We start from the raw sequence: 12,934 nt of genomic DNA on the forward strand, positions 1-12,934 counted from the left end.
ATCTATTGAGAAATTACTCTACTAAAATTGCAGCAACCTGTAATACCAAAAATGTCAAACTTATTCGCGGAAACTACGAAGTAGGCGACATCTGTTAAGTCTAATTTTACTGGACTATTATTCTTTTTAAATAATAATAAAAAATATTCCAAGCATTAACTTGTTAGGTATTTCGTTATATTTTAATTAACATGATTATTGGAATCTTCATAAAGTTTTTCAAAAACCATCTATTGAGAAATTACTCTACTAAAATTGCAGCAACCTGTAATACCAAAAATGTCAAACTTATTCGCGGAAACTACAAAGTAGGCGACATCTGTTAAGTCTGATTTTACTGGACTATTATTCTTTTTAAATAATAATAAAAAATATTCCAATCATTAACTTGTTAGGTATTTCGTTGTATTTTAATTAACATGATTATTGGAATCTTGATAAAGTTTTTCAAAAACCATCTATTGAGAAATTACTCTACTAAAATTGCAACAACCTGTAATACCAAAAATGTCAAACTTATTCGCGGAAACTACAAAGTAGGCGACATCTGTTAAGTCTAATTTTACTGGACTATTATTCTTTTTAAATAATTAAAAATATTCCAATCATTAACTTGTTAGGTATTTCGTTGTATTTTAATTAACATAATTATTGGAATCTTCATAAAGTTTTTCAAAAACCATCTATTGAGAAATTACTCTACTAAAATTGCAGCAACCTGTAATACCAAAAATGTCAAACTTATTCGCGGAAACTACGAAGTAGGCGACATGTGTTAAGTCTAATTTGACTGGACTATTATTCTTATTAAATAATAATAAAAAATCTTCTAAAATTTAACGCCTTACGTATTTCATTGTATTTTAATTAACATGATTATTGGAATCTTGATAAAGTTTTTCAAAAACCATCTATTGAGAAAATTACTCTACTAAAATTGCAGCAACCTGTAATACCAAAAATGTCAAACTTATTCGCGGAAACTACGAAGTAGGCGACATCTGTTAAGTCTAATTTGACTGGACTATTATTCTTATTAAATAATAATAAAAAATATTCCAAGCATTAACTTGTTAGGTATTTCGTTATATTTTAATTAACATAATTATTGGAATCTTCATAAAGTTTTTCAAAAACCATCTATTGAGAAATTACTCTACTAAAATTGCAGCAACCTGTAATACCAAAAATGTCAAACTTATTCGCGGAAACTACGAAGTAGGCGACATCTGTTAAGTCTAATTTTACTGGACTATTATTCTTTTTAAATAATTAAAAATATTCCAATCATTAACTTGTTAGGTATTTCGTTGTATTTTAATTAACATAATTATTGGAATCTTCATAAAGTTTTTCAAAAACCATCTATTGAGAAATTACTTCACTAAAATTGCAGCAACCTGTAATACCAAAAATATCTACAATCTTCGCGAAAACTACGAAATGGGCGACACCTGTTAATGTTTTTTCAAACTTGAACAATAATGCCAGAATACGAACTAATTTTGTCGTTTTATAATAAATAGAAACTGTCTAAAGTGCTTTTTGAGATAAAACAACCCAACAACAACAACAAAAAAAAACATAGTGAAAATTGTAATTTCATTTCTAGACCAATTCTTAAATACAATTTTTTATTTTAACTACACAAACACGTTTAGAAAATAACGAATTAACATAAACTAAAAACCCATGCCAAACACCATTACAGATTGTATTGTTGTTCAGCTAAATTCAGCGCCATCTAGCGACACGTGGTTTCCGCCTTTTACGTTCAGATGCTAGATAGCGCCACTTGAACATATTTAAAACCGTTTAGATTTTTATGTTAAATTTAAAATTCCTCAGTGTCTTAAAGGGTTATTTGTCATTGAATCATCATTTGAATTAGTGAAATATACGTATCCGTACTAGTCATCAAAAAAGTACAAAAAACATAGTACACCTAAGTTTAAATTGTTATTGTTTTTTCTAATAAACATTTATCTTTTTTTTTTATCTGTACTTGTTGAAGAATTGAAAATATTTATTTAAATACTTTGGCATTGAATTTTACATTTTAAATATCATTTTAATATATGTTTATAAGGAGATTTATAGATAACTACAAAAAGCAATAATGAACGAGCAATAAATGATGGAGTCTGCGCTCTAAAAAATTTTTATTTGTTAAAATGAAAATAAACAAGTTTCTATCTAAGAATTTCTAGTTACTTGAAAATCTATTATCACAAATATATAATTTATTAAATTTCGTCAAAAACGAGATGACGTAAGCAACGTTGCCAGATTTAGTATGAAATATAAAACAATGAGATTTTCTTTCTATTAGGAACAAACATGAAAATTCACTATTGCTAATGATTTGTGGTTATTGCTGTGCATATTCATTCATCAAAAGCATAAATTTGATGATGTATTGAAAAATAGTAAAATTGAATGTTTTAACATTGTATTGGAGATAAAAAAGAAGAGAGACTTGAACGAGATTCAACTAATAAAGAAAAAAAGCAAAACATAGAGATATTTGGTTAACCTTTAAGGTCCCAGACTATAAAAAAAAAAGAAAAATTCCATGAAATTGAGAAATATAAAAAGTAGTAAAATTTTACCAAACTTTTGTTGTATTTTTAATTAAATCTGACAACGCCGCATAACTTCCCTAACCGAAATGAATAATTCCAATGAATTTATCATCATTTTCCAGTTTTATCCACATGTGAAAAGTAGTTGAACTTTTTAGAAAACATCTCAATTTATTTTTCAATACTCATATTCATTTATTTTGTTTTTTGATCGACAAATTGCTCTGTCATTTTCTAATTATGGTGCTACCGTTTTATTGTGTGTTGTATATGTATTTATTGTTTAATTTTTATTGTTAAAACAGCTTAGCGGGCGAAATGTTGTTTTGTGACATTTTACTCGACATCAAACACAAATACATCCTTAAGCCAAACATCCAATTACATAAAACGTAATTTATCATAAAATTGACGAACTTTTATCGAATGACATTCTAACAATGTTACGGCGCCATCTGTGTGTCAGAACGAAAACCATTCTAACTGTATTATTGTGGCGCCATCTTTGTACTAGAACGAAAATTTTGTAAAGCTAACTTTAAAATATATATTAGTAGCGACATCTTTGTTTCAGTTTTAATATATTGCAGAGAAATGTTTTAGTCGGATTAAATGTCACAATAGAAAACGCTTCATGTCACCTCACGGTTTACGGTATTTGGTAAATTGTGATGGTTTTGATAACGGCTGTTGATACATATTTTTCTTTTTGTAGGGTAAATATATCACGTACTAATGGTTGTAATCAAAATGATTTAGTGTCTCAAATAGAACAGCTCCTTTTTAAAAAAAAAATTGATTCCTATATTAACATTTGTTTTAAATCAAAATAGGTATAAAAGATAGACGATTTGTGAGTGTATTCAAAATTCCGTTACTTACAAATGTTTAACGCAAGAAATTAAAACTCAATTTAGGTGCTAGTGACCTACAACAAGTTTCCACGTTGATTTAAAAAAAAATATTGAACGCGATTTTGATTAAAATGAAAATTACTGAACTTTTAAGTAAAGTGATTAAACGTGGCAACGTAGATAAACGGAACATCGAGTAGTTTCATCATTAAAATACAGAGGACTCTGGTGGCGCTACTCAGTCGCTTACAGGTACTGATTCGCTTTTTCTGCACCTGTTAATAGATGGTGCTAGTGGACATGAAGACTTTATAATGTACATAATAAGAAAAATTGATTTGTACTAGAATTGATGGACAATTTCTGTACATTATTATCATTAAAATATGATAATACACAACATTAAAAATCTTAGAAATCAATTTTTGTTTAATGATTTATATATGAGTAACGGAATTAAACATAACCTCAATGTCTATGTCGACAAAAGAAAACTAAAAGTTTATTTCAATTAACTTTGTACAGTTTTAATTTTAAAATATTTAACTCAACTAGAAAATAAGATTTTATTATAATATAACGAAAAAGTGCAATTTTTGTACTGTTGTTTTTTTCCAGTGTTTATAATATAGTTTTATTATTATTTTTGTTTATGTGTTACGTATCATTATTTTAAATGCATGTATGTAAAAACCATTTAATTAATTCATCAATAAATTGTTTTATTTTCTCAATTTTATTTGTTTTTTTTTTCGGATTTTTTTATTTTGTTGTAATACCACATACCATAAGCATCAAATTGGTGAAGTAGCTGTATCTAATACCACAAATCTATTTGGTGAAAGGTTTACCACGATATATTCACTTTTGCGTTACAGAAATGCTTCTGATATAATAGATATAAACAATGAAAAATTTAAATGTCAACGTTTATTCAAAATATATAACTTGAAAAAATTGTATGCATCCCAATTGAACTGAATATGAAATTTTCAAGTCCTGACCTGTATCTGAAAATATGGCGGTATAATTTCTCTCTGTGTCTCTAAGCCACAATAAATCGAAATATATAGGACAGACACGCATAAAACTTTTCGTTTTTACCCAATTTGATGTTTTGTACAATTATTATTGGAAGTGGATTTTTTCGTTAAGGTAAATATTTTTTTTTTATTTTTGGAATGCTGCTTTCGCTTTATTTCAACTTATATTACTATTTAAATTGGTTTAAATTACAAATATGATTTAGAAATGCTACTAACTAACCAACTAACATCGTAACGTTGGTAAATGTCAGAAACCCAACAAATCATATCCAACATTTATTTTATTTAAACAAATACCTTTTTTATCTTTCGAAAATACAAAAAAAAATGCGTAATTATTGATATGTCACAATTTAAAATTGTAATTTTTAATGATTACATAATAATGTATGAATATAATAGAAATGAATGAAATTACATCTGGCAACAGCGCGGCTAGTTCAATGACATTGAAACTAGTGTTACTTGAAATCGGAACATAGACAAAGCGACATATTTCAAACGCATAAAAAAATAGATTGTTTTAATTTATTACTAAATTTATAGGAATTGAAAATCTTAGAATGTTAATACCATTAAAACAATTAAAAAAATATATAACCACACGTCAAACACTGAAAAAGTGATGTTGACTCGATTCTGATGAAAAATGGCTGCTTGAAATCAGCTGTCACTACTGGTCGTTTACATTCTAGACATTATAGATCTTTAGTACAATTGTATTCTAAATAGAATGAATGAATTTTATTTAAATTTTTATAGAATATATTTTTATCAACCTGCTATTTTTCACATAATTGAAATATTAATAGTGAAAAGACGTCCTTAAGTAAATTGGACCCACTACTGATTCCCACTTACTAATTTCTAATGAGAATCAACAAACAAGAAGTGCTCAAACAATGTTTCCTTGAGTATTTTTTTGATATTAAAAAAATTAATAAAACGATTTAGAAGACCCAAACTGTATCAAAAAAACCTTCACTACGCTTTAATATAGACTTTTCGTTCTCTGTAAATACAGAAAAGCGTAGGAAACATAACAAAAATAAACATATTTGAAGTGAGACTGTACTAATCAAAATATTTAAGATTTAAAGTAAGTCAAACACGTAACCTCGAAATGCCAAACTTTTCCTTATGTATAGGTCATTTTGGGATGACGTCACAACCAGCAACAACAAATATTGTGTTATTTACATTAAAATTATGGTTATATGGTGTTTTATTTTCATTTTTTTTATCAAAGATATTCTATTTAAGCAAAAAAATACTCGAAACAATCAATTCTCTATACACAGATGAAATAAAGTCTTTGTTTGTCCACCTCGACAATATGGCCGACGTCTCAAATCACGTTACTGGAAATTATCTATTGAGCACTTTTGGTTAATAAACACCCGGAGCGTGACGTCACGGCCGTCATTTTTGCAAAGTTTTTCGAAGAAAATAAGAAAAAATCACAATTACTTAACATATATACGATCCTCAACGTAATTAAAACTTTGTTTGCAAAGCCTGACCTGCGCTAACAATGGCGGTGTGTGACGTCAACACTCTATTGTTTTCCATCGAAGTATTTCTAAATTATTAACAAAATCTATATTGATAATAAACTGGAAAAGTGCAGACGTTATGTTCAGCATTCAAATTTTATTATTTACATTCATTTGTGTGTTCCTACTACTTGTTTTATACGTATTATTGTAACAAACCTCCAATTATATCAATAATTTATTTTTCATTACAAATTATACTTACTTTTATACGATTAACTGTATATTTCGACTTCTATTTTCCGAAAATGCAGTGAAACATTTTTAATAACAAAAAAGTCACGTTAACTTTTTCTTTGAGTTACCAGTCTGTTTTAACTTCACACTTTTCCAGTCTGTTTAAAGAAAAACAAAAAATGTAGTACGCATATTTTCATAGACGTTGCTCATCTGTCGACTACTACTTCGACCTCGAAGCCGTCTCCTACTTCGACAACGTTGGAAGATGTTTTGGATTCCCTGCTGGGACTACCATCGAGTGGTAGAGCACCGAGTCCCAGTCTCCAAGGTAGGAGACATGTGTAAGTTTCATTTTCAGGTATCTTACACGTTTGATTCACTTAACACAAAATAATTCCACTGCACATTTATAAAAATGATGTTTCACAATTACAATACGTCAATTTCACGACTAAATCTAATTATAAATAAATATTCCAAACATATTTGTGTGAATTATACAGAAATAACATTATTTACATCAACAAAATTGTCCGCGAGATGGCGAATGCAAAACTAAAGAAAGAAAAATAAAGTCCCTGTATTGCAGAGTCTGGACATGAGCGATTGGTTGGCCTCGAGCTAAGAAATTATGGGCCGTTCCAATAAGACAAGCGCGCGCAACAGTGGTCTGTTCAAACGATTGAACGATGTTATTGATTATTGGGATATATTCAAATTATAGTATGTAAGTTTTATGAGGGAAATAACATTCATACACATAAATAATGAAATTAAACAAAGAAATATTTAAGTAAAATACAACGCAAGCAAATGCAAGTCTGGTTTGTTTTGTTTATATTGACAGGAGAGACCGACGTCGCGCGCAAGCAATACAGGAACTTTTTATAAAAACACTAACTTTATTTTCATTTTTTCACATAATACTCTACAAATTAACTCAAAATACTGTTTAAAACAACTAAAATCTGCATGTCTTATCAAGATTTTATTCATAAAAATATTTATATATCAGTATCTGGTGCATGGAAAGCTTATTTTATACTAGATTTTATAATACATAGATAAAGTAAAACAAAAGAGGTTAACGATAATGTTAAATTCTTTTACGTAATTTATGCTCAAGAATATTTTTTAAACAAGGATAGAAATATTGCTATTATCATATCTTTCAATTGAATAAATCTATATAACAACATTATCATCGATAACAGTAACCGATTGACACTTGCAACGTGAAACCTCTATACTTTTTCTTTTTCTATGCTATTGACCTTGTTAATATCAGATACTGTCAAATCAATTTTAATGTTATTAAGCATATATTTGCAAACGTAGAGCATGAAATTTCAACTGAACGAAATAAATATGGCTATTTCTTCCAGCATTATAATTTATCTTCTAGTGAATAAAACTTTATTTTGCAATATAGAAGTATTGAACAACTACTAGATTCGCAAATACATAAATAAAGTAAAACAATAGAGGTTCACTACAATGTTAAAATCTTTTACGTAATTTATGATCAAGAATATTTTTTCCACATAATTATTTCAACTAGGATAGAAATATTGCTATTATCATATCTTTTAATTGAATAAATCTATATAACAAACAACATTATCATTAATAACAGTAACCGATTGACACTTGCAAAGTGATACCTCTATATTTTTTCTTTTTCTATGTTATTGACCTTGTTAATATCAGATTATTGAAATGTAAAATAGATACACTCAAGAAATTTTTTAAATTAAAGAAAATATTGTTAAATCAATTTTAATGATATAAACCATGTATTTGGAAACTAGACATATGTAAGTATATTGTTTTTGAGATTGGAATATATTGAAGTATACATATTATATGTTGAAAAATTACTCCAGTACTTATCATGATTCTTTCAATCCGAAACGCAATTCTTATTGATGACAACTTGAAATATCCAAAACTCTTATAACCTTGAACTAATTTGTTTTTATCATATTTTTGTATTTATTCGAAAATCAAAATAGAACATTTTGTTACCTTTTTAAATTTGTTTTATGTTTGATTTAACTATTTAATGATATTCATGAAAATTTTTATAGTATTTCCAGTAATATCCACATTATTATAAAAATGTATATACGAGGTGTGGTCAAGAATACGGTGGTTTGTGTTCATACGGGGTACAGTTAATAATATAATGTAAAATTATTACACATATTCATGAATATCGTGAAACGGATATTGAAAGCTTGTAGTTATGCACATTGTATAAGTTGTTTGTGCACGTTTTCTATTCGAAGTTGATTAGAACTTATTATAAATCCCCTATGAACTTTTCTAGAGACGGTGTCAGCTAATACTAGTCCTTGTCACAAATCCAACGCAGAAGATCCTTCCGAACAATTCAGGAGGCGATCAGAGGGATCAGAACCATCCTCAAATTTAAATTCAAGAAGAGTATCATTCAGTTCGTCGCCGGTGCTCCGCTGCCGATACTCTAGATGTGGACGGACTGTATTAATTTCAACTAGCGAGGCTAGCGCATTCAAGAACTGCCACAACTGCTCATATACATATTGCTCGAGGGCCTGCAGACGAGCTCATTGGGAAAAACACAGAAAAACTTGTTTGTTCTCGAGGATAGGTACCCTTTGTCGACAAGTAATAGCAGCTTGTAAAGAAAAGAAGGATGTGCTATCACATCTATCGAAAATAGCAAGAAGAGGATACTTATCTCACGGTATAGGTTCGGTGAAGTGTTTTTTTCCGAATCCTGAATCGGCTGAACAATTTATCTCAAACGGTCTGCCCGGTTTAGGCGAACTGACTTACGTACGCTGGCAAGACTTACTACCATCAGAGATGGGTTCTCAGTTGTACGCCGAATTAGTGAAAATGTGCAAAAATTACAACCCGAATAGTAAACTCGTTCTTTATGTGTCGATATGTGTGATTTCGGAATCTCCGGCGACTGGTTCCGTTAAATGGGAACGACAGCTGGTATCGAGATGCGCTAAAATGCGACTCAGTAAAGATATACAAATACAAGATAGAGAACCAACCGAAAATACCGAAACGTTGATCTTAACATCCGCTCCGATCGAAACTGATCCGACTACGACTAGAGAAATTAGAGAAAAAACCGTGGAGAACCTCAAAGATCATCTTAGAAATAGGGGGGTTTCATTAAAGAGGCAGCAACCCGAAATACACAAACAATTGGTGGATTATTGTTCTAACGTTGGTAAGAAATTTACCCCAGTTACTATGTATCCCAAAGATAACGTTTCGGGTAAAAATTTAATGTGCATACTAATGTTAGATGCTAACCAAGAAAGCGTGAGAGAAATAGAAAACGCTGGAGTTAAAGTTAAAACTATCGATTTATTAAAAGATTTTTGTAAAGACTGAATTTTTATTAGTTAAATTTTATAATAAAAAGAAAATATCCTTACCGTAGAATAAAAAAATCAATAGACAACAATTTCATAACGATAACCAAACATTTTATATAAAATAGGTTATTCTTCTTTTCCTTCAACTTAATTACACCAACATCAATAATTCACTTCATTTTTATGCCTTTTCTTCTTCTCAAAAACAACCATCCACTAATTACATCCAGTACTTTTGAACCCCACTTCCCCTCCTTGTCAAATGTCACATTTTTATAATCCCCCTCCTGATGTAACGTCACAATTTTTTCAAATTTATGCAGATATTTAAAAATAAACGAGAGAAAACAGCTATTTCCATTTTCTACTTATATTTTCATTGAAAAATCTAATAAAATAAATATCAAATAATTAGAGAAAACTATATAACTCAGCAAAAGTTAATCAAGTAAACAGTAGGAATATATTGCGCCGGCGCATGTGGTGGCAATTGTCGAAGGTCTCCCTTATAACAGTCGCGCGAATAAATAAAAAACAAAGCGAGGACTCGTCGACAACTTAAACCTATTTAAACACTCCCCATGCAAATTTCTAGTTTAACATATGACGTAATATATGGATGACCCCTTTTTAATATTCTAGAATCGTTCTGTGGGAAAGAAGAATAATATAACGAACCGAACAATCTAACCTAGTTTTACTCTCTTAAATGATTACTAAGATCTTTTTTGAGAATTTTTTAAATTTATATCCAATATTTGGATACCCATCATCAAATGAACCAGACTCACAAATTAATTTTTGCTGTCTATAAAACCTATTCTGCGTAAAGAATAGAATCCATCGAAAAAATGCTACCAAAAATAAATCTATAAGAAACATATTTACCATAAAAGCAGTTATACTACATTTTTTTTCTGTTTGGGGCGTTAAAAATAAAAAAACGAGTTATTTTAACCAGTGCAGTTTAATAAAATTTGACGTACCCAGACGTCGACCTTCAAGATTCTGACTGCTGAATGCGGCGTTGTCGTACTGCTTTAGTATTCCTTAAAATTAATACACAACACTACAAGGTTAATTTCAAATTATATTTACAGTATCGTTTTTTTTTTAAATGAAACCTACATGAAAAAATATAAGATAATATAGTGGAAAGGAACATAATTAAAAAATATATATATTTTCTAATGATACCACCTTGATAGGAATCAAAAGATGATTATTATGTTTTATATAGTCTAGTTGTGATCTGCGCATGCTCTTATACAATACCCTGCCGTCATTATCAGTGATGCTTTTGTCGCAAGCGGCGGGAAAAAAGTTTAATTATAAATAAATTTGTATAAACGTAAAAATGAAACTGAAAAGAATATATCGACCATTTTTGCATTCTATATGGGAAATTTTTTGCTTAACAACACTCTCAAATACGTTGTTGTTGAGTTGTTACTCTTGGTTTACTGTTTTCACTAAATGATACACACAAAATTTTTTCGCAAAACAATTCTTTTATTCTATTAGTATAGGGAAACAATCTGGCACCACTGCTAATTTATAGCATCTCTCGTTTTCACCTTGATTCTCTTGCGCATGTCTGGAAACTGAACGCAAGCGGATTTCTTTCTATTCTATTCACATTCGATTTTCGAAAAAACTTTTTGTTAAATACGCCTTCAACTATTTATCAAATAAGATTTTATTCAGAAAATAATCTTATAGGCGTGAGAATATTAGAAATAGAAATTTACAAAGTTCTAAATATTTTCGTTTAATAGGTATAAGCTGTCGTTCCTGGAGCAATTTATAAGTTCGTTTTGACCCTTTTTTCTAAAAATCGAGGGTCTGTTTTTTATACAAACACAGTAAATATTATATAATACTTTATAAATAGAGTGATCTACTATGATATACCTAGTTTTGTTTCTAAAAATGTGAAATAAGACCGCTCTATTTATATGTTAAAAAAACTGTTGATACCCTTTTTCCTGTGATTTTAGCTTGTTAGAATTATAAATTTTAATAAAAAGATTGATTAATAATATAAATGTTATCTTTTTCTATTGTTGCTTTAAAATCTACATTTTTATGTAAACGGTATTTAGTACATGAAAACTGACAACGTTGTATTCATTTTTAAATCAGATTTTATACAAAATCAAATATATAAAAATAATTATTTATATTAACAAGTATCAAATGAATGATATTCACTTATTCAAATAATGTTTTATAAAGAAAAACATTGTTTTCGTTATATACGAATTGACAATATGGCACTGTTAAAGCAAGTCAAATGACGAGTCATGTGTCAAATACACATGTTCGAATTTGTGTAATTGTTGGTGATATTGACTTTTTTGTGGGCTCTTGATGTAAATTTAAATCAAATAGACAGTTATTCCTGCTTTAAAACACTTGATTTTATATATAAAACATATTACTGCCTTGAATGCTGTATTCCAACTGTGTATTTAAAAAACTCAGTTTATAATACCCGTGTCGAAATCGTATCCAACGTTGCCAGTTTTATAAAAATAAAATTAAGGTATTGCTCATTTCTAAGAGTATTTGACTGATTTGAGTTTGTTGTAAACATATTTTAGGCAATTGTTGTAACTAATATTAAAAGTAATTTTATTAAAATCAATATAATGTTACTTATATATCTAAATTTATGTTAAAGGCTTCAAGATGTGTCGGAAAATATAAAAATGTGATTTGGCGGTGAGGGTGTTATTCTAAAATAAAGAAATTTATGTCATTTCAATCACAAGAATGTTATTTGTTCCTGTATATTCCGTCACTAACATATATACATACAGGGTAATTCCGAAATTGTTATACTATTGTGATGGTTTGGCAACACAGTAGAACTTTTACTTGGTAATGAATGTATTAATTCTAACACATTTTCGAATACTTCGTATACTTTAATTATAGCCTGAACATTGTTAATCGAAATTTCTTATTTAATTTGTATACAAAAAATTTTGAAAATGAAAGAAGATACGAAGAGATACAAAGTCTTGAGCCAATTTTTAATTATAAATGTTCAAACTTTACTGTATATTTATTGGTACAATACCAGATGGATTCTTTAAACAATCAAGTTTTTATATAATTCAAATCGATTACATTCGGAATTCGGAATAATTGACTGGTGAACAAACTGCAAGAAATAACGGAAAGAGTTAAAAGAAGCTAATTTGATTTATTTATATTTTTGTAATTTAGGGGCAATCTAAGAGAATAATGTAATTTCAAATGAAAAAAGTATGCATTTCGAAATTATATATAAGCAATAAAGATACACAGAAATAGATG

The 12,934-nt window shown here is 28.7% G+C and overlaps 1 protein-coding gene across 1 annotated transcript in view; it reads left to right on the plus strand.

Annotated features, from left to right (window-relative positions):
• The window catches only part of LOC130447956 (uncharacterized), a 93,766-nt gene extending 80,834 nt beyond the window's left edge, over nt 1-12,932 (plus strand). The window contains exons 8-9 of the mRNA XM_056785037.1: nt 6,421-6,549; nt 8,554-12,932. Of these exons, the coding sequence (XP_056641015.1) occupies nt 6,421-6,549; nt 8,554-9,623 (1,199 nt within the window). The 3' untranslated portion in view covers nt 9,624-12,932. The remainder of the gene's footprint in view (nt 1-6,420; nt 6,550-8,553) is intronic.
• Nucleotides 12,933-12,934: the final 2 nt, after the last annotated feature.

Source organism: Diorhabda sublineata, chromosome 8, assembly GCF_026230105.1.
Source record: "Diorhabda sublineata isolate icDioSubl1.1 chromosome 8, icDioSubl1.1, whole genome shotgun sequence".
Taxonomy (NCBI): Eukaryota; Metazoa; Arthropoda; class Insecta; order Coleoptera; family Chrysomelidae; genus Diorhabda; species Diorhabda sublineata.